This window comes from Mesocricetus auratus, unplaced genomic scaffold, assembly GCF_017639785.1.
Source record: "Mesocricetus auratus isolate SY011 unplaced genomic scaffold, BCM_Maur_2.0 Super-Scaffold_100021, whole genome shotgun sequence".
NCBI lineage: Eukaryota > Metazoa > Chordata > Mammalia > Rodentia > Cricetidae > Mesocricetus > Mesocricetus auratus.
Window position 1 is genome coordinate 1,222,571 of NW_024429202.1, and position 26,014 is coordinate 1,248,584.

Consider the following 26,014-nt stretch of genomic DNA (forward strand, 5'->3'; position numbering starts at 1 on the left):
CGCATGTTTATGATGGCGGCATCCATATGAGGTGCTTAGGGCGTCAGTGAAGGGCATCTCCCCCCATGTTTCTTTCTCTCTTGACTTCAGATTAAATTCCTAGTGTTGCACTTAGTCAGTCAAGCCCCTGATTCTGCTGCACATTGCAGCTCAATCCACAGCCCACGAGGACGGTTTCAGTCATCTTTTACTCCATTTTTCCCTGAGACTAGGTTAGTGACCAACCTTCATGATCCTGTTTCCTAATCTTCATGCTTGCATGATGCTTTTCATTTTTATTCACTAGCCAGTGTTTAACCATTGGAGATATTAGCATAGTTAACCTAGTTGAATTCCCAGATTTCCCCCAGAAAACAGTCAGATGTAGACACAGAACATCACTGCTCTGTGCTGCGGGAGACTTTGGCACGTTCCTCTGGTGGGAGTTAGCACACTCCACTTCTCCCAGAACATCCTTCCTCAGCCTACAGTGTAATCCCAGCCTGCTTCGATGTAAGGACCAGTGCCACTGTCTCTGCCAGGCTTTGTATGTTGTCACTGCAACTGTCAATTAGTTCCCTGCACCGAACAAATGAATCCTTGCAACGATTCCTTGCATGCTGCGGGAATTCCTACTTCCTCACACAGTCTCTCACCTGGATGGTTTCTAACAAATCCTCAAAATGACGCCAACCTTCTGAGGCTCCACTCAGGTGTCACCTTTGGATTGAACTGGAATTACTGCCACCACTTACTGATACTGATATTTTTGCCTTGTTTGTTGGTATCTTTGTCTCCTACTCTTTTTAGTACTGAGGGTGGCTTCAGGGCTAAGTGTGAGTTTTACCACTATCTATATCCCTAGCCCTTATAGGGTTTGTCTTTAACTCTTAGTTTTAATTTTTAAAAAGTTCTTGGTGTGTGTACATTTTATGCAGTCTCTATTTTTAAAATTTTAATACTATTCACTGCCAATAGCACTATATCATCTTGAGAGAGTCAACAATGTGTATTTCATAGGAAATACGGGAAGCATATTTGCAATATGGGAAAATAGTTGCAACAATCTCAAAAAATTCTCTCCTACCCCCTGCACTCTGCTTTTCTCTGTAATTACTCTCTCAGGAACACAACCTGAACTATGTGAACTTGTCACACATTCCATATGGGTGACTGGGGTGAAGGCAGTAGCTGGAAGACAAGATGTTACACAGCAGCACTTATGCTCTTGGCAACTGGAAATTCTGTTTGAAGGACTAGAGATTTAATATCTTAACTTTAAATGCTTTCTTCACAAATGTACTCCAAGTGGAAATGAATTCTAGAATAATTAAGTACCATTTATGTAAATTCATTCCTATATTTCAGAAGCAAATTGACAACAAAAGTTATGACAGAATTTATATTGGATTATTTGGGAATAAACAGTTTAGAGGACATATGATTGCTAGCCCATCCTATATAAACACAAGCAAGCTCTAGAGGTATGGTGTGTGTGAGTGTGCTTGCCCACGTGCTTGTTTGTGTTTGTGTGTTTGTGTACATGTGTACATGCTTGCTTTGATCTGAAAAGGGAAATGTTCCCATGCAAAAATGAGGAGATCTGTCACCTGCTGGGGCCAGCAGGGAGGACAAAGATGGACAGATGGACAGCTAGTCGCTAGTGAATATCTATGGGTTTAGGTTTCATGCCCATAGAAGAGACACTAAAGAAGAGACAGAAATTTTACACACACTAGAACCTGGTGTAAAACTGGGACATTCATTCTGGTACCTGCGTGGAGCAGGGTAGACATGGCTGTCACAACCAGTTTCTGAGAATAACAAAGAAACCGAAGCTTAATAAACAAGTCTCTATTGAGAAATTTAAAATAATGTAGGCTTGAGCTTTGTATGTATAATATTGTCTGTGAGACAAAATTACTGAAGTTAAGAAATATCACTTGATACTAGGTCAGGTGATCATCTTGTTGCCCTTGGAAGAAACAAAACCCCTTTTACTCTTTGCTCCTCTCGACCTTGACAGATGAGAGAGCTGAACCTCCCCCTTACCAGATGCAGCACTCAGGAAAGTGGGCCCTGCTCCTCACCTAGGTAGCACACTAGCACAGGAGAGATGACCCTGTTGATGGGGTGTGGGTGAACCACCCTAAAAATGTGAGCATGGGAGATCTGGCCCTATCCTTCATCTGCCATGTGATGGTGTGGGCAGGGGAGAGATGTCCCTGCCACCCTAATGACTATGGCAGGTGGGAGAGGAGCTGTCCCTGTCCCTCTCCAGCTGCAGCACTCAGGAGAGTGGTCCCTAAGCACACTGGGTCCTGAAGGTGCAGGAGATGGGACCCTGAGCACATGGAAGCAGGAGGACTGTCCCCGCATCTCACTCATCACTGCCAGGGGTTGCACTAGCCAGCACCATGCAGAAGAGCTCACCTTGGTGGTGAAGACTGGGAAGAGCTGACTGGCCGGCCAACCCTGCAATTATCCAGGTCCAGAACCATGGCTATGAGCTGTCCCACCCTAATATCCACCTCATCTGTGATCTGCTGGAGCAAGTGAAGGGGCCAGCCCTGCAGACCCAAAGCTGCAGGATTTCTACGACACAGGGTAACAACAGGATATCCAAGAGGAGTCTCAGTGAGAGCCTGGCATCAATAGAATAGCAGAAGCCAGAGGCCCTGAACCAGACCAATGACTCTTGTAATGAACACTTGCAATCAAAGACATATGGGCAAAGAGTTTACTGCGTGACTCACTGTGTGACACTACCACTTTCATAATGAAAGTTTTTTTTCCCTTAAATTTTACTTTATTTCATTTTGTGGAGAAAGTTGAAAGGGTGCAGAGCAGATACGACGGAATGGGAAATACATGGGATCAGGATTTGTGATTTGAAAACACAAAATAAATAAAAAGAAAGTTTAATTATGAAATTTGGCTCAAATAATTATTTAATAACTAAATGAGTTAATTTACATACAGCACCTAGAATAGTACTTGGGGTGAAACAAGGTCTACAAGTCTGGATTATTTAATAATTAATAATAATAAACATTATTATTACCACTATAGCTTTTCACATTCATGATTATTTACATAGATATTATTTGAAAATTAGTATATATTAGTTTTGTAACATAGTTTTCTTTTAAATATAGCATCCAAGAAAAGTTTTGACACCAATTGCAACAATTAATCTACCCAGTGAATCATCTTGCCAGGACTCCTACTTTGCACTGACACAGAGCGGTCACCTAATTATATAGAGAGGAAACAAATTCTTGAACAAAGATGAGACCTTTCATTTCCAGACATTCTTTCTTTCCACAATGAGATTTTACGATAGACAGTAAAAACATCAAAAGTTGAGAATATTTTCTGTCTAAGATTCCTCTGACATCAACAGCTGGTGACTGTGCTAATTAAGCAAGCGTGGGCTAAGAGAAAGAGTGGCTTAAACAGAGACAACTCAGTTCTATAAAGTTATCGAGCACAGGGCTGAAAGCATGGCCTGGAGTGAAGGGCTACCCTGTGCAGGATTTCAGCTACCCATGGGAGGGGGAATGCTGGCCAGAGTCAGGTGATACGAGGAGGCCTTCACTGCTTCTGGCAATACTTTAGAGACCGATTCAGAAAGTCTGGAACATTACGGTAATAAGTGGCCTGTATGCCCAGAATTGTTTTCTCTCAGTTTAAGAAGCAACCCTTTCTCTCAAACTTACAGACAAGGTGAAGCCATGGGTTGCACCTTTGCCTCCCACAAATGGAAGCATGCCACTGTGTCTAAAACTCTACAGAAGGACAGATTCCACAACAACAGACCTACTGCCAGCAAAAAGCATGTTATCCTCAGGAGTCAATTGTTCCACATAAGAACTTAAGACTAAGGTGCAAGACAGTTTTCTTAAAGATCAAATCTGTAAGTGGAAAACAATCTAAGACCAACTACTTCTAGAGTGTTTTTGTTTCATTTGCTTATAAGGACAGACATAATGTAATAGGCAGGGAATTTCTAACTCCAATGGAATAGACAAGTTTAACTTTATGCAAAATATTATATGATTGTGGATAGATAAATTTATCTTTAGAGATGATTTCCAGTTCTCACTCATTTTTTAAAGGGTTTATGACCCAAGAAAGACTCATATTCACTACGAACTAACTAAATATCAGACTTTGAGAAAAATATGGTTTGATGGAATGGAAAGACTAAGGCTATACAACTAATTAGTGGAAACTCTTGGCTAGAAGAAGTCAACCTCTAGGCAAAGAATTGGCTCATCATCTTTGTTCTTCTAAGAAATATGTACATATTACTTTTTAATTATTTTTCATTGTGAAATTAAAATATAATTGGGTTATTTGTCACCCTTCCCTTTCCTCATTCCAATTACTTCCATGTTTACTTCCTTGCTTTCTACAAATGCATGACCTGTTTTTCTTTAATTATTGTTATATGTGAGTGTGTGTGTGTGTATTCCTCGATATATAACTAAAACTTGATCCATCCGTATAATACTACTTGTATGTACATGATTTCAGGGCTGAGCCACTCAGTACTAGATAACCAAGCAGGGGATTCCTTGCTTGTGGAAGACTCTGTGAGTGCCATACATGGGGGTAGGGAGCAGAGAGCTGACTCAGCAGGTAAAGGCTACTGAGTCAAGCCTGAGGTCATGACTTTGATTTTTTAGACCCATGGGGTCAAAGGAGAGACTCTATTCTGTGCCATCTGTGACACAAATAAATAAATGAATATAACAACTTTTCTCTCAAAAATAACCAAACTTTTCTTAATTATCAAACAAAGGCAATAATAATGATGTAATACATTGTTATTAAAACCATTTTCAGTAAACCTCTTAAAGGTTAATTAAGTAAATAACTTCCTCAAACTAATAGACAAGTGAAATCTGTTAGTATTTGTAGACAATCTGATTATCTTTTGAAACTACAAAGAACTAGTTAAAGTTTATGAAGCACATTGGATATGCATTACTTGAAATCCCTATAAAGTATTATTTAAAAGACACCAACCTTTTATTCAGTCATGATTATAGCAAAATCATTGTAAAATGAATTTCACCCATAGAAGGACAAAAATGTAAAATGGCTAGAAATAAACTTAAGAGTTATACTCAACTTGTATGAAGGAAAATGCATAATTTTACTTAATTATAAGAGAATATTTTAAATAAATGGAGACGGAAAACCATAACCTTCTGCCAAAAATATCTCAGTGTTACAAAATAATTATCCTCAATCTTTTTTCTAAAATGAACTCCAACTAAAATCCCATTTGGATTTTGATGGAAGTAATTTTCTTATAATATTGATTTAAATAAAAAGGCAGATTAGAATGGTCCCCATTCTGCTTATACTACCAAGTTTTAAACAGCACAATAATTAAAATGCTGAAATAATAGTACAAAAATTAGACTCAATGGAAGAATAATGATGTCTAATAATATCATAAGTCATAATTAAATAATTAAAATACTACAATTAATTAATGGGAATGAAAGAACTATTCCAAAAATGATATTGGGGAACTGGGTGAGCAACTAAAAACCAATTAATAAATTAACCAGTTAGAACCAAGTCTCAAATCAGCTAGATCTGACTCACCCTTTACTTCCCAAACCAAGTTTTCCTTCTTCAAGTGCTCTCCTTGCCTTTGGGGGTCACATAAAGGTATCATTTTCTTTGTAAAGTATCTCAAATTTGAAAGCCATCATCACTGATCCTAACAGTCAGTTCATGCAGGAAAACACCATAGGGTGGAAGGGAAAAACATCAGAAGGAATAAGGTTTCCAGGGACTGACACAATAGTCTCTTTTAGGCATAGAGTAGAAAACCAGACTGTGGGGAATATACTCAAAAGAAGACTTTCTTCCAGTGTGAATCTGGGGCAGTGTGCAAGATGTTTAAGACCCAGGAGCAATCTCCGAAGACTGAAGAACAAGGAGTATCCCTGTGGGTGAGGTTTCTGGACTTAAGAGCCATGAACAGTACCAACCATAACTTCACTACAGTTTGAGGATGGACCTGTATTTCACATTTACTCAAACAGCAAGTAAAAAACAGAAGCACAAAAGAAAAGGGAGTAAAGATGAGGCTTAAATCACAACTCCTTCTTATTCCTGCTAAGTTTAAAGTCACATATGGCTGAAACCATTGCTTGTAATTTTCTGCCTCAAAGTGACCACATAGTATGAAATTATCTAAGAGCTGGAAAACTGGGTGAAGGGTTGCAAAATGGTATTTACATCCAACCCTTGCACTCACTAACTCACAACTACCTGTAGTAGCCCCACACAAATCAACCACCAATCAATCATTCATGAAAGGGGGGGTCACAAGGTCCTACTCTTTCTCTCTGAACTAGATTCTGGGAAAGGCATAATAAGTCACTCTCTTTGGTTGTATGCCATTGTCAAATGTACCAGATTTCAGTGAATAATGACAAATACATGGTACCACGGAGGACATGAATGGGAGAGATTTGTGGAGTGGAGGGGAGGAAATAGAGGTGGTAGGGAGATGGATGGTGAGAGTGGTCATATGTATATGACATGTATATATCAGAAATATAAAGACATTAAGGAATTTTATCTCTAAAATCAACATTTCAAATTTTCATAGGAGGCATAATGTGAGAGATAATATAAGGTTTTTAGTAAAACATACACGTTTTAATACAGCTCAAATATAGGGACCATGACATCCCTGGAGAGTAATAATTCATCTAAATCACAAATCTTATCTTCCTGAGAATCTTTAACCATCAGGAAGATGACATTAATGTTCTAGAGTTTAGTTCTACCATTAAAGTTTATCTGTCTAAACTGTTTGGGTAGAGCATATTATGTGAATAATGCAAAGACTGGAAGCATTTTAAACATACATACACACACACATATACATACATTTATAACATTTTATTTATGTGTATTCATGCCTGTATATGTGTCTGTGTGCAGACAATGTGGATGCCCACAGATCACCTGGAGCTGGCATTACATATGGCTGTGAGCTGCCCATCATGGTTGCTGGGAACTGAACTTCGTTTCTCTCCAAGAGCAGCAAGTGCTCCTAATCACTGAGCCATCTCTCCAGTCCTTCCTGGAAATGTTTTGAAGTTTCATCCTTTACATTCTAAATCAGAGACTTAGCCTGAGCATAGCAGTAGTCAGTGCTCACAGCCTTTTACTCTTAAGAATTGATTTTCACAATAGATCATATATACATCAATAACTTAAGAGCTTTCAATGCAGTCTTCCTTCACTGGAATAATGATTGAAGAGTTTTCTTTACTGAGATCATAAAGAAGGCTTGTTACACACAAAAGTTTCCGAACAACTTAAACTAACAAATTAAAAACTAGTAGTAATTCGTCTTAAGAGGGAGGTGAACAGTTGAAAGTAAGCAATTGTTTTTGTGGGGTTGTCAGAAGGTCTGAGGAATGCAAAGGCTGGAGTCAAAGTTGATTAAGAGGTCAGCCCAGATCACCTTCATCCCTTTGGGACTCTACCTTTTGGTGAAGACTTGGGACCTCCCCCTAGTCCTTCCCTGATGCCCCTTTCAGACTTCCATTCCATCCCATCCTCAAACCTTTGTGACTCCTTCAACCCACAAAACTATTCTCTACCGGGAACCCACAGTCATACTAGACTGGGACTCAGATCAGAATACCACTCAACCCTGATTAGAGAAGCTTCTGGTAGTTGATCATAATTAACATGCAGACCTACAACTGGACTATCCACAGAGTGACTCAGTCCTGAATGGGACGTCTTCATCAAACTCCTCACCTCAAGAAAGGGGTCTGCGAGGAAGAAGAGGTAGAACTATTGTAAGAGCCATAGGTGGTGGTGATTTTGAGAAAACGGCACCTTCCAAACATGACAGGGCTCATGTACACATGACTTCAGAGAGACAGCATGCACAAGACCTTCATAAATGATAATCAGACAAAATCCCAGCACTGAAAAGGGAAATGTGGGCACCAAGTTCACCTTTGTCCCAGAAACTATCTGCTATTGATACCTGCTGGGAAATGGGGGGGGGATCCATTTTTTTCAATAGAGTGTCTCTGGATAGATCAACCACACTCTAGGTTGGGTCCTATGCTTAGGAGTAGCTGACCAACACAAAACAGACTCCATTTTTTGTTTGTTTGTTTTGACATTTTTTTTTTGGTTTTTCGAGACAGGGTTTCTCTGTATTGTTTTGGAGGCTGTCCTGGAACTCGCTCTGTAGACTAGGCTGGCCTCGAACTCACAGAGATCTGCCTGTCTCTGCCTCCTGAGTGCTGGGATTAAAGGTGTGTGCCACCAACGCTTGGCTGACATTTGGTATTTTTGTTTGCTTGTTTTGACTTGTTTTTCTGTTTTTAGGATATTTTTAAATCAATTTTTAAGAGAGAAAAAACATAAATTGGTGGGTAGAAAGGTGGAGAGGATCTGAAAGGCTTTGGGGTACATGAAAGAATATGATAAAATATATTTTTCTTTTTATCAAAAATACTTTTTTCATTCAAAATACATTCTATAAATTTTTAAGAAAATATTTTGAAGAGATTAATGGTCACTCTTAAATATTCAGAAGGGGCAGGAACCACATTATGGTGTTACAATGTAGATAATGGTACAATAACCTAGACAGTGTTTTATGAACCAGAAAAGCAAAATGGCTTAATAATGATATATATATATGAATACTCAAGAGTATCTGTACTTATTGTAATGATTACCAAGTTCCATGAAAGAAACAAACCAATTCCTTCCTAAGTGATATTGAATACTGAAGAAATTAAAAATTTGGAGAGCAAAGTCTCCAGAACAAAGTCACACTTTAACAGTGAGAAAATCCTAATATCTGACATCTGCTTTCATTATTGCCTGTACTCCATAGCAGTTCACTTTTAACCACTTGGATAATGAATATGCTACTCTTTAACCATATAGATAATGAGGTATCATTAAGAAATATAGAAATGGTGTGACTTTTTTCTAAGCACTGAACAAGGACTGCTTTTACAAATTCTTCCTCCATTAGTAGTCATCAGGAGATACTCTACACTCACCCTGATCAGTCTAGATCAGATAGAGCACATGCAGGTGTTTTTGATATAAAGAGGATCCATATATGTCTACACACACACATTAGTATTCATACATACTTGTGTGTATATTGCTAATTATAACACGATATCACACTGCAATCCCATGGCATTCCTCTGTTTGCAAGTTGCTTTTACATGATCTTATTTAAGCTCATTTGTACTCCAGTTAGGCATTATTTATTGTTTCTTTTTTGTAGATGAGGATAATCTTTCTCTAGCACAAATTTCCTATGAGATAATATGCCTAGTGTTCTTTATTATAAAAACATTAAAATCATTGGTTTTCTCTCTTATTATAACATGAAGTTTAAGAGAATTTCCCATGGCATTTTTTAGCCCTCTGTTTACAAGCTGTTAATTTGTCAGCAGAAACTAACAAAATGCACAAAAGATTTGGTTAAACATAGCTGTAGCACATTCTTCAGGATTTCGTGGCTTGCACTATGCCTTCAAGTCCCCAAGGACAGAGATAAAAATGGACTGCTTTTCTCAAACCTCCAAGATAATGGAAGCTTTCTGTCTAGGAGCTTATGTTAAAAAAATGTGAGTCTATGTAGAAACTCTGGGGCAAAGACTCTATGTGCACTGTAACCAGTGTTGTCTGGGTGTGACTTTGTCCTTTTCTCTCGGAAGCCCTGGTGACCTGGAGTCCTGTAAACTGCCTGCCTCCTATGTAAAATCAGAAGTTATTTTTGAAAGGACTGACACAGGTCCACAATCCATGGAAAAGTGTTCTCTTCCTTCTTTCTTTCTTTTTTTCTTCCGTTCTTTCTTTCTTTCTTTTTTTCCTTCCTTCTGCCTCATTATTTCAAAATGTCCAAATATGTTTAAACACAAGATCAGATTGCAGCAATGATGGATGGACACTTCTATTTCTTTCATTTCTCCAACACCTATGAGAAAATGTAGTTGTATAATACTCAAAATGATAAGGAAATCTGGGTTTTTTAAACAAACCATTTGCTCTCTATGGCAAAAAATAAAAAATAAAAGCTTGAGTCAAAACCTGGAAATATTTTGTTTTCCAGAAACTTCCTTCTGAAGCTGGATCAGGAACTAGAGACTGTTCAATAAAGACACAGTGCTTGATTTTCACTTCCCAAGCACATGAAGTTCCTGATGATGACCTCAGAGCTGCATTGCTTTAGCACCCATGGCTGTTATTTTCTGGTGTACCACCACAATACATCAGGGACAAAGAAATTCTTGACCCTTGGCAAGAGTAGTATATTTGTTACTTTTCTATTGTTGTGATAAAACACTACCACCAAGGCAACTTATAGAAGGGTTTACTTGGGGCAACTAGTTCCAGAGCAATAGGAGTCGTTAGAGTCATGGTGAAGCGTATGATAGCAGGAAGGCAGGCAGGCAGGCAGGCAGGCAGGCAGGCAGGCAGGCAGGCAGGCAGGCAGGCAGGAAGGCAGGCATGGTACTGGAGTACCTGCTGAGAGTTCACAATCTCAAACATGAACAGGAAGCAGAGAGCACATTTGGGATGGCAAGATGCTTTTAAAAGCTCAAAGCCTATTCCCAGTAACACACTTCCAACAAGTCCGAACCTCCTATTCCTTCCCAAATAGTTCCAATAACTTGAGACCAAGTACTCAAATGCTCACAGCTTATGGGGGATGTCTCATTAAAATCGTCACAAGCAGTAAGTGCTCTAGCTGGATAAACTGTCTTTCCAGCCCCACCCACAACCTTTTCAACCCAGCCTCATCTTTATTTCATGGGTCCCCACAATGTGAAGCTTATGGGGGAGCCTCATCTTGAAGAGTTTTTGTAACCCTTTCTGTGAAACCTACAAGGTAAAGTGCTAATAAGTCCTGCCTGCTCCAGGGGAATGTGATTTACTTATTGAAATAATCAGCTTACCATACACAGGCCTGGTCATTCTTCCCTCCCTTACATGAGGCTTACACATACTTAGCAGTTAATAACTAGAGAGTTTATCAGATTTATGATGCTTTATCCAATGAGATACAGGTGGCGTAACACTAAAATTATCAATGAGACATTCTAAGTCATATATGAACTAATACTTTTCCCCTTTTCTAGATTCCTCTGGTGTATTTGTCTGTTGAGTGACATTGATATATTTTATATGTCGACAAAAGATAAGCCTACTCCAATCTGAGAATTAAGAGACAAACTTCCTTTTATGTTATAAACTGCCTTCTACCCTTTGGTGGATCATTTCAGAGTTCAGCCTGTTGTGATCTTAAATTGAGAAATTTGAGAGAAAACATAAAGTAATATCTTAGGTATGAGATGGACCTACTGACTTAGATAAGTTTAGCTAAGGAAATAAACACTATGGAGGAATTCACTATTGTGCCTGCATGAGGAGTTCTGACTGTGTTGTAGCAAGCAAGATGTGTGGGACATTACCAATGCCCCCAGTCCAGTCAATCGGACTTGGCATAATGCCAAGGGTGTGATGATTCAAAAAGGGGTTTAAAGAAATATTTTAGCAACTTTTCTGAAGTTCTTAAGTATAAACTAAAGATGTTAGAAATTTGCCCTTTTTTCCTTTCTTATTTACTTTTGGCTGGCTGAATAATTTACTACTTAATGGGAATTTCTCTACTGCATATTTACTAGAGAGACAGGCTAAGAGGAAAGAAGTCTGTACTGGTTACCTTTAACTCTTAAGATGCCATACCTAGAGTCACCTGCTGAGACAAGTCTTAATGAGGAAGAATCTTGATCAGACTGGCCTGTGGACCTGATTGTGGGGATTGTCTTGATTGTTAATCGGTGAAGGAAGATCAAACCCAGTATGGGTGGCACTATTCCTTTGATGAGGAGTTACTGAATGGTTTGGCTGCTGGGGAGATTAAGAGCAATCAGCCTAGCAAATAAGCCTGCATACATTCATTTCTACTCTTGACTGTAGATGTAATGAGTTCACGTCTTGACTTCCCCTCAATCATGAACTGTAACCTGGAATTACAAGCTGAATAAACTCTTTCTTCCCTAAGTTGCTTTTCATTAGGATATTTTCTCATAGAAAAAGAAATGGAACTAAAAGCAAGTCTTTTTGTCTTGGCAGTCTGAAGACTTAGACATTTGCTGGCATATGACTAATTAGTCATTATCTATTCACCCTTCAGGGACCATGAAGCAGTGGTCAAGGAGGCCAGGTGAGCAAACGAGAAATTCACCCCAAAATATGCAGAATAGCGATTGAGTTTCCTGTCATTGTTATTGTGTCCCTATAGCTCATTTTCTGAGATGTGTCCTATGAACTGATAAGTCCATGGGTCCTGCCCATTGATCTCTTTTTATTTCTGTAATTCAGACTGTGAATGAAGCACAAGGCTTTTGTCCTCACCAGCCGCTGTCTTTCTCTAGCACTGTTCACTGGAGTCTTTGAGGATGGCCTCATCACCTGATAAGAGCAGAGGGGGTAATGGTAGGAGTCAGGACAGGAGCATCCAATGCATCAGATGCTGTGTGACACGGCTCCTAGGCAGAGCTGTGCATTCACACCTGCTATGGATAAGGACAAGAGCTGCTCAGACAGTGCCACCATGGAGGTCACAGACCCAGCAAATATTTGAAGTGGACTCAAGTCTAAATTGTAGCGGCTTGAAACTGAATTTTTCCTAAGTAATATCCCAAGAGAGCTCTTTAAAAATAAATTCAGTGTCATTAACTGAACTTTATAGCTGCCGTTAATTGAATTCTAGAAATAATAACAATTACAACAAATACACACTTATTAACTGGGACATATGGAGGCCTGAGAAATCACACACCTGTCACTTTTGCAGCACTGAGGGGGAATCCAGTGACTCTTGCATAATTAGTAAGTGTTCCACCACTGAGTGATAGTGCAAGACCTTGCCACATAGTTTGCCTGTATTGAAGATTCTCATAGGAAACAAACAAAACCGTTCTCTAAAAGAGACCATTAAAACATTTCCTTTCACTCAAATAAAACTTCAATTTTAAAAGGTACTTTCAAATTTACTTATGATACATTTCTTCAATATAGAGATAAATATTACCTTTAACACTCTACATCTACACTCCATAAAAATTGTCACACCTTAACAGGAGTTTAGGACAGGTGTCAGACCTATCCATTATGCTAACTCTGTTAACAATTGGAACAAATCATCCTATAAGCAATACACATGTCTTGTTGAGCACAATACCTAAATCAAAACTCTGTAGTTACTTTCTTAATAACTTTCCTATGCAAAATGAGTTTCATTGGTTTCTTTCATAAGAGTAGTTGTCATACTAGTATTAAAATGACAGCTATAACAGACAGCATTTATTGACAGTGACTATATGCTAGTTACAATGCTAATGACTTGGCATGGAATTACTTTTCATTTTTTCACCCTTGCATGTGTGTGATGTGTGTCTATGTGGGAATGCATGCATGTGAACGTATGTGAGTGTTCATGCACCAATGATAACCTTGCTTATTGTTCTCTCTATACCACATCTTGCTTTTATCTGAATATCTAAATGCAGTATCCCCACATATGCACAGTAAGCACTGAACTAGCTCCTAATGTGCTTCACATATGTTTATATCTTTGATAACTTAATACTGGCAACCTCAAAGAGACTTGTTGCCATTTTACAGACATGGGAGAGGAGGCATAGTTAATGGTTGCTCCCTGTTTGCTGCTATTCTATATTAAAGAATCTCAGCTTACAAAGGAACCCTCTGACCTGTTCTGCCTTATTAGGAGGCATAAGCTGTAGTGGTACCATAAATAGTCTAAGGATCCACATTACAATATCCAACATACCCCTCATTTGTAGAGAGAACCCAGCATGCAATGGACACCTAAAAATGTTATTTTCACATGAATGAGTAAACCCATAGTGATCAGCCTGTTTGTTCTCTCCATCTTAGTCAGAAACATTTTCCACACAGTCTTTCCTTGTAATTTTCCTAATATTTAAGGCTATAGAAAGATTTATAGACAAGTTTGGGAGTCTAGGTTCTTGAGTCACCAAACGACCCTGACTAGTGATCCATTCAACATTGCCAAAGAGGAGTCATAGTAGAGGATAAATCAACACATATAGAGCTTGTAGAACATAAAGCTCTATTTTTCCTCATTTGATAAAGTAAGTTGGATTGGGGTGCTTTTTAGTCTAATAAAAAACCAACCATACAAACCTCAAAGTAATCTAAATAACGTATTCATATATGTGAAAATATGAACTGAAATACAGCACCACATGAATCATCTCACAACCAGTCTCTGGTATAATGATTCAAAAAGTACAGAATCTTCATTCTAAAAATAGACACCTTATAAGAACTGGCATTGACCACACTTAAAAATGAACTTGGGTTTGTTTAGAAACAAAATACCAAAGCACTTTAGCTGTCAGCACTGAACTTGCCAAGAACAAAAGGAGAGTAATTGGATAATTGACAATGATTGGAAAGAGATTTGTCTTTCGGGGAGCAGAACCTGTTCTATATGTCACCCACAAAAGTAAAGAACAATGTGTTCCCTATCCAGATTTTATTATGTGCTGAATTCTTTGATTTATGGTAACTGGGGGGGAAAAGGATAAAATGTACCACTACCAAAAAGTAATTACACAGTAAAAATAAACTAACAGGTAGAATTGCTCTGATTATTTAACATACAGACAAATATCAGCTGGGAAATGATTTAGTAAGTGCACAAATGATACAAGTAATTTTAGAAGAATGGAAAGTCCTTGTTCTAAAATATTTACAGGCATAATGAGCATACCTCCTTTCTAATCACATCACAAGAACTATATTGAAAGGAAATCTAATCTCTGAAGAGATTACTTTTATTTATCTCAGTAAAATAGTGACTCTATGATAAGCCATGATCTCAACAAAACCTCCAGATTCACCCTCAAACTAGCTGATATTGGGTGGATAGACACCAGCCCGTAACAAGAATCCCATGTATTCTTAGGAAGCACACAGTCTTGAATTTGTGTTTTCACTAGAATCACATATCATGGAATTAGGAAAATAATTTTTTAGTTATTTATCAGGGTTCTTAATTTGTAGACACTGGAATTGTTGTGCAGACAGCTGAACTAAATTAGTGAAAAGCTAAGTAGGGAGGGCAGAAGAGATTTACAGATGTGCGCCCCATGCCTTCCCATCTTTGCCTGGAAGAGACCCACCTTACAACCATCCTGTTACAATGAACCTTAGCACCAGGCTCAAGGCTGGAGCTAAAACTAGCACATTTCAGGTGGGTGAATCCCCTCTTTCTTAAAAAACAAACAGCTCTGCAAATGTGTTGGAAGAAAAACAAGAGCTAGACTGCATGTCTGTAGCACAACTGACAAGGTAGAAATGTAAAGAAAAGCATTCCTCATCTAATTTGATTTTGAGAGTGTGAGGAGGCTGAATTTCCCCAGCTGGAGAGTCTCAGATGACAAAACTTACAAATTAATATGAATGTACAGATCTGGAGCCCGAAGGAAATCAGGCCAAGTCTAAGATAGATTCAGTTGCTGACCACAAGATAGAATTTTAATATGGAATGAAAACAAAAAGGCAACATCAAATCCTGCAACTCACTGCAAACCATTAGGACAATACCAGAGCAGCACCCCGGGGAGGCGAGCAGTGTCAGCAAAGCCAGACCTTGATTCCCCCATCGTCTTTTCTCTTCTCCCTCTTTCTCCAGTTGGAGCTCATTTTTTTTCTAAATCTAGGACACCTTTGCTTCTACTCTACAATTTTATTTATGTCCTTCACTGGTTATGAGAATTCAGAACCATAGCAAAGTATTTAAAACACATGCTTTGAAAAGGAAGAAAAGAAAGGCCTCCTGAGAAGAAAATCAACATAACACAACAGTCACTTTGTGGAATAAGGTCTATTTGCCTTTTTCAGAACCTGGTAAGGAACTAGCATTCTTCAACCTGCTTCCTCAAGATCTCCAGCTTGTATTTCTGGGATGCCCTGTGAAGGTTTTATGCATGTTCTGTGGTGAGACAGTGACATTTAGGACAGCTAGCACATAATGCTCCAAGCACAAGCTGGACATACTGGGCACTTCTCTTGCTAGAAGCCTCCTGTGGTTTAGTCCTCTGCAAAGGGCTGGGTTCCTTTCAAAAGTTCAAAATTGATTTTTGATGGAGAAGATAAGTGAAGAAATTTCAGTAAACTAAGAGATAGATTCTTTTGATTAAATGTCAAAAACAAAAGTAAAAGCAACAGCCCTCCAATAGACAGTACTTTGGAAATTCTGTAGAGTGTGGAAAAGATGGCCACTTCAGTGTAAAAGAATATCTACCTCTTGAGAATTTTTGTTTTCTGTAAATTTCCATAGATTTTAAAATGCATTTCTGTGCTTGGCACTACATATACATTTATGATAAATTATGTAACACTTGAAAGAGAAATCTCAAACTTGTGTGGATTGTGGAACTACTAAATGCTATAAATGCTTGTAAATAACCCTGTCTTCTGTGCCGTCACTGACCCTGTAAGTATGACGTATCCTGTTGGTAGCTCAATTTCCTGATGGGAGAAAGAAAGATTTGTCTTCATTATTAGAAGACCTACTCAGGTATAAATGATTGCTTTCTTGTGGTTCAACAATTTAGTGAAGGGGCTTGGAGCAGTATCCCAGGATTCACTGCTGTTAGCTCTGGAAAAATGACAAGGCATGATTGTACATTTATCCCAATACTTCCACAGCCTTGCTGGACATTTTGAACAACTTAGATCTTTTTCAAGTTTCTTTACCTTAAAGGTGAACCCTGGTATACAATCTGTCTTCATGTGCCTATAGCACAAAGAGAGATGCTCTCTCAGCCTGGACTCTAAGGGGAGTGCCTTGACCCTACCAAGAGTAAAATGATAGACTCTAGACATCCCCTATGTGGAAGGATTTGGCAATAGGGTGGGAGGGAGGGTGGAAGGGGAGTGCGGGAGGAGGGGAGGGAGAGGGAACTGGGATTGACATGTAAAACAAGCTATTTAAAATTAAAATAAAAAAAATAATGTAAATCATCAAAAAAAAAGAGAGCTAATATCATAGTAAGCAACATAAACTATTTTAACTGCAACAGTGTAGGTGCCAAAGAGAATCAAAGACAACAAGGACAAACTCAGAGGAGATACTGCAAGAATTCACATGAGAGAGGTTGATGGATATCCCAAATGGCAGCTAGGACAAACTCAGAGGAGACAGTGCAAGAATTCACACAACAGAGATGGTGGCTGTCCCAAAATGGCAGCTAGAAGAGGACAAGCCCCATAAATCTTTCAATAGAGTCATCAAGATTTGAAAGCAGGAAGTTTGTGAATTGTGACAGAAAGAGAAAAGGATAATCCTGGGGTTTGGGTTCATGTTATGTAAAATAACACAGATGGAACATAAAAAAAAAAAGGTGAACCTGACACGTTTTGATAACAATGCAAGTTTCTTGAGGGAGACATTTGTCCCTTATATTTTAAATTGAAAACAAGAATTCAGGAAGAAGGAGTGCATTTATAAAACTGTGCAGGGGAAAGAGGATTGGCAAGGGGGGCATGGAAAGGCAGAGAAGGAGTGCTCAAAATGCACTGAAAGTACACTGAATACACAGATGTACCAAAACTTTACCAAATAAATGTCTAGAACGAATATATTCACAGATACCTTTCACCTCCCTAGTACTCTACACGACATTCCCTTTAACTAAAAGTGGAAAATTTTACAGAAGCCCTTACCGACTTCCCACTTGAGAAGGCTGTTGTCCTCCCTCTCCATTTTGCCAATGACATACCAGATACATGCCATCCAGTGTGCAAGGAGAGCAAACATGGACATGAGCAGGGTGAGGACGATTGTGCTGTGCTGAGAGTAACGGTCAAGTTTCTGCAGGAGGCGCAAAAGACGCAGCAGCCGGACAGTCTTCAGAAGATGCACAAGGGACACCTGTGGTGGGGCAGAGAAGCATGGCTTGGCATAGAAACTACACTCGAGGCACAGCGTTTTATGTAACCCACACCCGAGTTTCTGAAATGAAGAATGATGGCAGTTTCCCCCTGTGGCCATACTGATGAGTGTTTCTGCTTCTCAGATACTATATCAAGAGGTGAAAAGATAAAGTAAGGTAGGCTAAAGGTTACATGTTAATTTAATTTTTCCTGCAAACACTTGGCTTTATTCATTATAATTGACTTTTTTCTATCTGATTGTATACAATTTTGTATATAACACCGTACAACTAAGACACATTGAGTGTAAGCTGTTTCTGTCACCTTGGACACATTTTCTGTCAATTCTGCTTTCCCTCCACAGAGTATAGATTTGTGATGTAAACAATCCATGCATAGTAAAGGTAATTTTAATTTAAAATGTTTGGTGTTCATTTTCTGAGGTTTGGTTTTCATTAAACCCATGCTTACCTGGAAAGTAACTGATCTAGAAACTTGAGTAAGTACCAGTGGCACTGTCTTTGTCATTTGCTAAACTGCCTGGCTTCTACCACTATCAAGAAACAGAGAAAAAATTCAATGAGGCATTCAGCCTGGAAGTTTGTCTCTGGAGTTTCACACAGGAGGGGGTACCTGTGTGCAGGCAGGCAGGCAGAAGAGAAGGAAAGGGAAGGGAGGAGAGGGGAAGGAGGGGAGAGAAGGGGGAGGAAGAATGAAGAATGGGAAGAATGAAATGAGGAGGAAAAGGGAAAAGGGTTTAAGAAAAGATTGTGTTGTATTCAAATATGGAATGATTCACAAAATTAGGGTAAAGAACAACTTTGTTGAATATCTGCTCATGCACTGAGACTTGAATATCTTATATCTTAATATTCTTTTTTGTCCATTCATTCATATATCAAATATGTGCTCAAGTCTTTCAAACATTAGCAATTTCTAATACCTTCTAATAATTTCCCCCAGAAACATGTGTCAATTTATGGCTTATTTCTAAGATTTGGGTGAATTTTAATCTGATTATCCCATTGCTGTCAGAATTCATGTCCCCACAAATTCATTGCTATGTTAGCAATATATGGCTTTAATTTTCCTCTCTGTCCTCCAGGTCCAATATATTCGACACATCTCAAGCTTTGTTTTACCTGAGATAAAGTTCCAATCCCTAAAAGCTGAACATTTGCCTCCTGAAGAGGCCAACTTGGATGCCAAGATTCTGGTGAAATTACTGAGACATCCACACCTGTGTCTACCAGATCTTCAATGACAATTCCATTTATTTGTATTTTTTATTTTGGTCTTTGCTCACTTACAGAAGTTTACCAAAATATCTGCTTTATGTTTTTTCCTGAAATTTTTGTCCTCTCTTCTAAAGCTGTTCTATTATCCAGAACATTATGGTTTCTTACAATAGGTACTAGATATTCTAATTGCTCTGAGAAGGAGTTTGCAATGAAAGGAGATGACTGAACCAAATTTGTCATGGGGCCCATGAGAGGCCCCTCAGGGGGTTTCCCAATGGAAAATTGTTACCTTGACAGTCCCTTGTTGACTTACATTCCTTTGTGCAATGCCTGCCTTTGCCACACCTTTGCATAATCCAGAAGGGAGGGGTGTTCTGTTTTAATTATGCTTAGAAAAAATATTGCTTCTAGGAACTTTCTGCTTACAGTCCCTTTCAAGGTGACCTTTTTTGCCACAATTGAAACATGTGACGTTTTGATGTTTTTAAAGCCTCAAGAAATCTCCTCTCCTATCCATGTAGCAGCGTGGTAATGAGATTTAATATCAATCATATCTTCGATCCATTCCTCCAAAGGTACCCCTCTGGAGTGAGGTCTCTCTTTTCATTATGTGAGCCCCTGAGATGTAACGTAGGTCACCAGGCTCAGAAGCAAGCACCTTTCCCTGATGAGCACGCCTGGGAGCCTGGCTGCTCTTATGCTCTTTTATTACTTCTTGATACTCTTTATGGTCAAGTTTAGCTTTCTCTCTCCCGTCAGTCAAAGTCAAGATTTCATTACCATTTATCAAATTGGTATTGAATTGGTCACATGTTAGGATTATATAATGTCTACATTGTCATTTAGAGAATTGTTGTGAATAAAGTTTGTTTGATAGCTGAATTTGATAGATAGGTGGAATTTTTAAGTGAGGTGAACCTGGTGCTGAACTCCCAGTGGGGGATGTCATCTGAATATGGTATTGATACAAATGCCTCATTTTCTCCGGCCTCAGTGAGGTTGGGGTGGGGGTGGGAAGGAATGTGGATACTTCCCTATGTGCCGTTTTCATAAGCAGGTTCGGAATGACATATTCTGGTGATGTGCTGGGCCATTTCAAACAAAGGAACAGAAACACTGCTAAACTTGCTCACACCAGAGTCAACTCTGTGAATGAGGAGTCAGGTGTTTGATGAACTGGTGAGGATGGCTATCCTGAATTTGTCATGAATGAGAATTGTAAGCTACTTGTGGACAGGTGTATCTGTCCACACTGGTAGCAGTTTCTACTTTTACCAACTGGGCGTGTCCTTCTTCCAGGCTGTCAGCTGGGGAAACAGAAGTCTGTGTGAGAGAGGGGTGGGAATAAAAGATTTTTTCTGATGCCAGAAATTAGTTTTAACTTGCTCAGGGGCTGTGGAAATTTTTGTGCCCATTTTGTGACGTTCTCTTATTTCCTCGGATGGTAAATGGTCCATACCTTTGCCTTTCCACTTTATCTGTCATTCCTGGCTTTGTCTCTGTCTCACAGGACCTTCCACGGTGAGATGCATTGTGGATTTCAATAGGTGAATATATGAATGTATTGGAAACATTTGCTAAGGGCAGCTAGGAGCAGGGAGAGTTGAAGCCCACAGAGCACTTTCAATGTCTGTACTGCATTTTGAGCTTCTTCTATGGAAATATATTCACTGGACACATTTAAAATCTGGTAGGAGCTGCCTTATTTTAGTTTCCATGTGGAAGAACATTTCTTATAAGTTGTTCTCATCACCTGTTTTCTTGGAAAGGGAGCAGAATATCTTGAACAAGCTTTTCTGTTCAAATAGAACATTTTATACTTATTAACTTAGCAGATTCCTGCTGCTTTTTAAATGACCAGACCTGTGGAAAACAGGAGCCATGTCTCTGGTAGAAGTTTCTTCTCCCTCTTGTTACTCTTCCTGACTTATAGCATTTCCCAAAGCATTTATCCAAGATTCCCAAGACACTGAGCAAAAGAGGGAGGGGATCAGTGAAGCTGTCACCAAATAGGAGAATCTTACCTGTTAATTTGGACAACAATGATGTCAATTGTATAGAAACATACACTGAATGTCTCTTGTATATATTTATCATTCTATATTACATATATGTGTTTAACATTATCTTATTTCAGTACCCAGAGAAAACCAAAACTCTAACATTTAACAACAAAGCAGCAAATTAATTTAAAACCAAATTGCGTTAAACAGAATTTACTTGACCATTTGGCCAGGGAATTTAGAATACTTTACTAAACATTTTTTAACTTATATGCTACTTTTAGATTATTTTGCAGGTTTTCAACGTCCTTGTTTTAAGACACTGCATTTTCATTATTGTACTTGTCTAGACAAATTCAATCTCCCAAAGTGCTCAGTGTCATGTTGACTGATAAACTTTTCTTTCTTGGTTGCTTTCCTACTAATGATATAACCCTTAAACTCTCACTCAAAGCAAAATAACAAAAAAAGACAAATGAAACTCTCATGGCACAGGCAATTAACAAATGTGCAAATATGTAAGTTTGCACTAAGCAGTTGGGATAGAAGTTGTGTGTTCATCTTGAAGTCAACGATGTTTGCATTTGAAATTCTGATCACTTTGGTACACTTGGAAACTAAGTCATTAAATTCTTCAAAAAATAGAATTTATATGAGGGCTATAAACTGGTAAGGGAATTTGTTTAACTTGAGTTAAAGTTTAGTAAATTTGTTTTTACAGGCTAAAATTGGTTACCACAGCAAAACCATTCAACAAATCAAAACTGTTCTTCCTAAACATCTTTCTAGTTATAAAGAAGCACTTGATGGTTTTTAAAAAAATGTCCATCAGTGAAGGTAAAAATAGTTACTACTGCAAATGGAACACTTTCTTCCTTGTGAGGAGACATGGTGATATGTACAAGAAGAGGAAAAACAAGTGTTAATTAGCTCAAAGTTGATGTTAAGGCTGTGTGATTTACTCTAACTTGAGCATCCATTCCTCTTTGTCTGGTCAGTTTTCAGTTAGCTTTGTTAATGAATAACGAAATAATAGAGACAGTTAAAGAAATGTTTTGCAATTTCCCACCAAACTCTCTATTTGATTTCCTTTTAAGAATCTGCTTCTGTCCCCAGATGTGTTTTGGTATCAAAGGATTTGTTTAGTGAGTCAGGTTTTCTTTCTGTATATGTTGTATCTGGTTCTGAGCATTGAAGGAAGATATCAGAAGTAATTCACCTCCTCAATTGGGGAATCTGGCCTGTATGTCACTGGATGTCTCAGAATACTTATTACAGAGGACACGAACCCCAGGGAGCATAGACTGCAAATGATATTTTAGGACAAACATGAGAAAATCAAACACAGCGCTTAAAGGCCACATGCAAGATGTCTCTACTCACCACTGTGACATTGAAAGCATACAGGAGGTCAAAGGGCAGGGCAGCAATCAAATCAATGATGAACCAGGTGGTGACGTAGTGGATGCAAATAGATCTAGCTTCAAAGATAACTTGGCCAGACTTGCTGACATAAGTTGTTCGGAAATTTAGAATAATATCTGCTCGGGGAAAAAACAACAATGATTAAGAAAAAGTGAAGGAAAGGAGAGGGAAAAGAGTAAAAATAATGAAAAAGATAATAAAGGAAGAGGGCAACTTGGGTAGGCAATCAGTTAGGGAAGAAGAAAGAAGATATGTGTATTCAATCATACAAAATCAAGCAAAAAGTAAATTTAAGCTATTTCAGTTTAGAGTCCTCACGGATTCTGTGTAAACTAAGAGAAAATACGGAAGAAGGGCAAAGGACACTTGGGACACTGTCCAAATGACTGAACAATTACAGCCATTAGAACAGTGATGACATTGCAAAGTGCCCAACATGCAATGTTCTAGAGCTTGTCTGAAGGTTGCTCCATCCCCATGGTAGAGATAGAAACAAACTCATGCATATCATCGTAGTCAACAGCTGTGTGTGTAATGCTACTTAATTCCATGCACAAAGTTTAGCAGATCACTGTGTACAAGAAATTCCCCTTGGCTTGAAGTCACATCTCTTAACAAGTACAACAGAAATTAATTTGGATCTATAGCTTAATATTTCCCATTCTGTTCTTGTATTTTATGTAATCATTTTAAACTTCCATTCCTTTGGTATGCATTTAAAGGACAAACACAAAACCAAGCATGTTTTCTTAATTTTGAAGGCCTCTGTAAAAGTGAATATTTCTCAGGCTGACATCTTACTTTCTGGGTTAAAAATTTAGATGTATGGTCTCTTTAAGATCAAGTACATGCATATCACAGGGAATTTAGGATGGTTACACACATAAGAGGTTGTCACATATGGGCAGCTGACTCTAACAGAAAGACATTACTCCATGAACCTTATTTTGGGGTAATACATTGGTTCAACTCCTCACAAATCAAATCAGGATACATGGGGAAATCAGTATCTCAGTTAACAAAACTAGGAATTGGAGTAATTAAAAAATAGTGAAAGCTCGAAGTTACAGAATGGATGAACTGGCATATTCTGTGGCTAATTTAAACTATTAAAACAAAGAACAGAGTTCTGTGAGGCGAAATGTATATTGACGTCATGATCATAATGTTGGCTGCTAAAAACTAATCATTGATTAAACCCCAGCAAAACAACAACAAAAGAAAAAAGAAGGTACAAAGTATTGTTAGGAGATTAGACAGGGAGACAGAGGTGGATATGATCATATTTCATTGTATTTAGTTATGAAATGAGAAAATATTTAAAACTGTTAAAGATAAATGAAAAAAATTAAAAACTCATGGTTATGCTCATTATTAACTTGAATTTCACTTTGTGCTCACCCTTCTGTAGTAGACTAAGCATCCATGCCCTGACCACCATCCTGCACACAGATACTTGCTGGTAGAATCTGTGTACACAGCAATAAGCATCCATTGTCGGGCTACACTTTCAAGCAAAAGGGGGCTGTGCTGAGGGGCCTGCCCAAGCAAGCCCTCTGAAGAGACTTTTCTTCAGTTGGTTACAGGTGATTAAAAGATGGTAGAAAATAGCAATCATATCATAGAGCTAACCATGTATCAGGGCCAATTGGTGGCCTCTAAGTGCTATGTGAAACCCCAAACTGATGTTTGCTAACTAAGTGTCTATTAAGGAGCATCCACAATGGTGGGTTAGAAGCAAGCTGCACTTGCAGTTTTCTATATTTCAGTAGCAAACACCACAGCTCCTCAGTGGCGTGTGAAACTGTGAGGGAGACAAGCAGAGGAGAGCATGACCTAAAAACTGATGAAGAATGAGTGTAAGGACCATTTGAAGGGAGCATCCTTGTTTCTCAAATATAAACTGTTTAAAAGGCAGCTGGTGAAATGTGTATTGCTTTGGGTAAAGTCCCTGCTTTTTCTCTTGGAATCCATAGCAAATAGTTCTACACTGTCTGAATATCACCCACTGAGTGCTGAGACATGGTGAAGCAACCGCACTAGGAAATGCAGGCAGGATTCCAATTAGAATTAAGAAATGAGGCTCATTATTAAGAAGAAGGGTCAGTGGGCCCCTAAGGAGGCTCAGTGGGCTGAGCAGACATGCATGATCCACACAGTTGACTTAGCCTTGTGAACCAGAGCTGTCTTAAGTGGAACAGCATGGAACCTGTGGGGCCTCCTCAATGTAGTCCAGTCTGCAGTTTGACCCTCTTGGTGGGATCTAGCTGGAAAGAGGAGGTACAAGTACACTGACCCAATTTGCCCCCCATAATCTCACTCTGAAGGAACTTTGGTTCCGTGCTACCATGCACTAGCGGCCAGGCGAGCAAAGCTATTCCATGCAGCTCTGGTCCTGAACAATTCTTGTTGATGCAAAGCAAGCATCATATAAAAAAAGAGAAGAGGGAATACCCTTAACCTCTGCCTTCTCCAAGGGCCACAGAACCAAGTAGACAAGGAAATAAGTATAAAACCTAGCAGGGAGGGTTCAACCATGCACATGGCCACCCCCACCCCCGGTAAGACAGCACATGGCCTGTCATCCCCCTTTTTTATTTTCCTGTTTTCTAAGTTGATTTATAGATGTGCATGCGCACATGCATGTGCGTGGACACACACACACACCCATACACGCAGTCGTATTTTTGTTCTATTATTTTCTTTTTTGGTTGTCCTTCCTCCTCTTTCTCATCCTTTAATAGTTGATTTCTTTTATTCTCTCTATATACATCATTTTTCTGTTTTAACATAATTATGGCTTTCCCTTCATACCTTTCCTTTGCTTGTTCCCTTTCTACTTTTTGAATATTCTTTTGTTTTTGTTTTCTATTTATTATTTTCTTTTATGCCAAGATATTGCAACCTAATCTCAAATTCTGCTACAAAGCCACAGTGACAATGTTGTGTGGCACTGGCACAAAGCAGATGTGGAATGGAATAGGACACTCAGAAACAAACACACCAACGTTCAGCTAACTGATTCTCAGCATGGGCCAAAAGCACTCACTGCGAGAAAAGAAACAAAACAAAGCAAACCCTCTTCAACAAACAGTGCTGGGAAAGTAGACATTCACATGTAGAAGACTAAAGCTAACTAGATTCGAATTTTATTCACCTGTGAACAAAAGTCATCTAAAAAAATGGGTTTGTAGACCTTGAAAGAACAATAATCAATTTTGTATGGAAAAACAAAAGACCCAGGACAGCCAAAACAACCCTGTTCAACAAGGCAACGTCCGGAGGCATCACCATCCCTGACCTCAAGCTCTATTATAGAGC

General features: G+C 38.7%; 1 protein-coding gene across 1 annotated transcript in view; it reads right to left on the reverse strand.

Annotated features, from left to right (window-relative positions):
• The window catches only part of Kcnh8 (potassium voltage-gated channel subfamily H member 8), a 375,994-nt gene that overhangs the window by 110,637 nt on the left and 239,343 nt on the right, over positions 1 to 26,014 (reverse strand). The window contains exons 6-7 of the mRNA XM_040729522.1: positions 22,652 to 22,809; positions 17,815 to 18,022 (exon numbers count right to left, since the gene is read on the reverse strand). Coding sequence (XP_040585456.1) covers positions 17,815 to 18,022; positions 22,652 to 22,809 — 366 coding nt within the window. The remainder of the gene's footprint in view (positions 1 to 17,814; positions 18,023 to 22,651; positions 22,810 to 26,014) is intronic.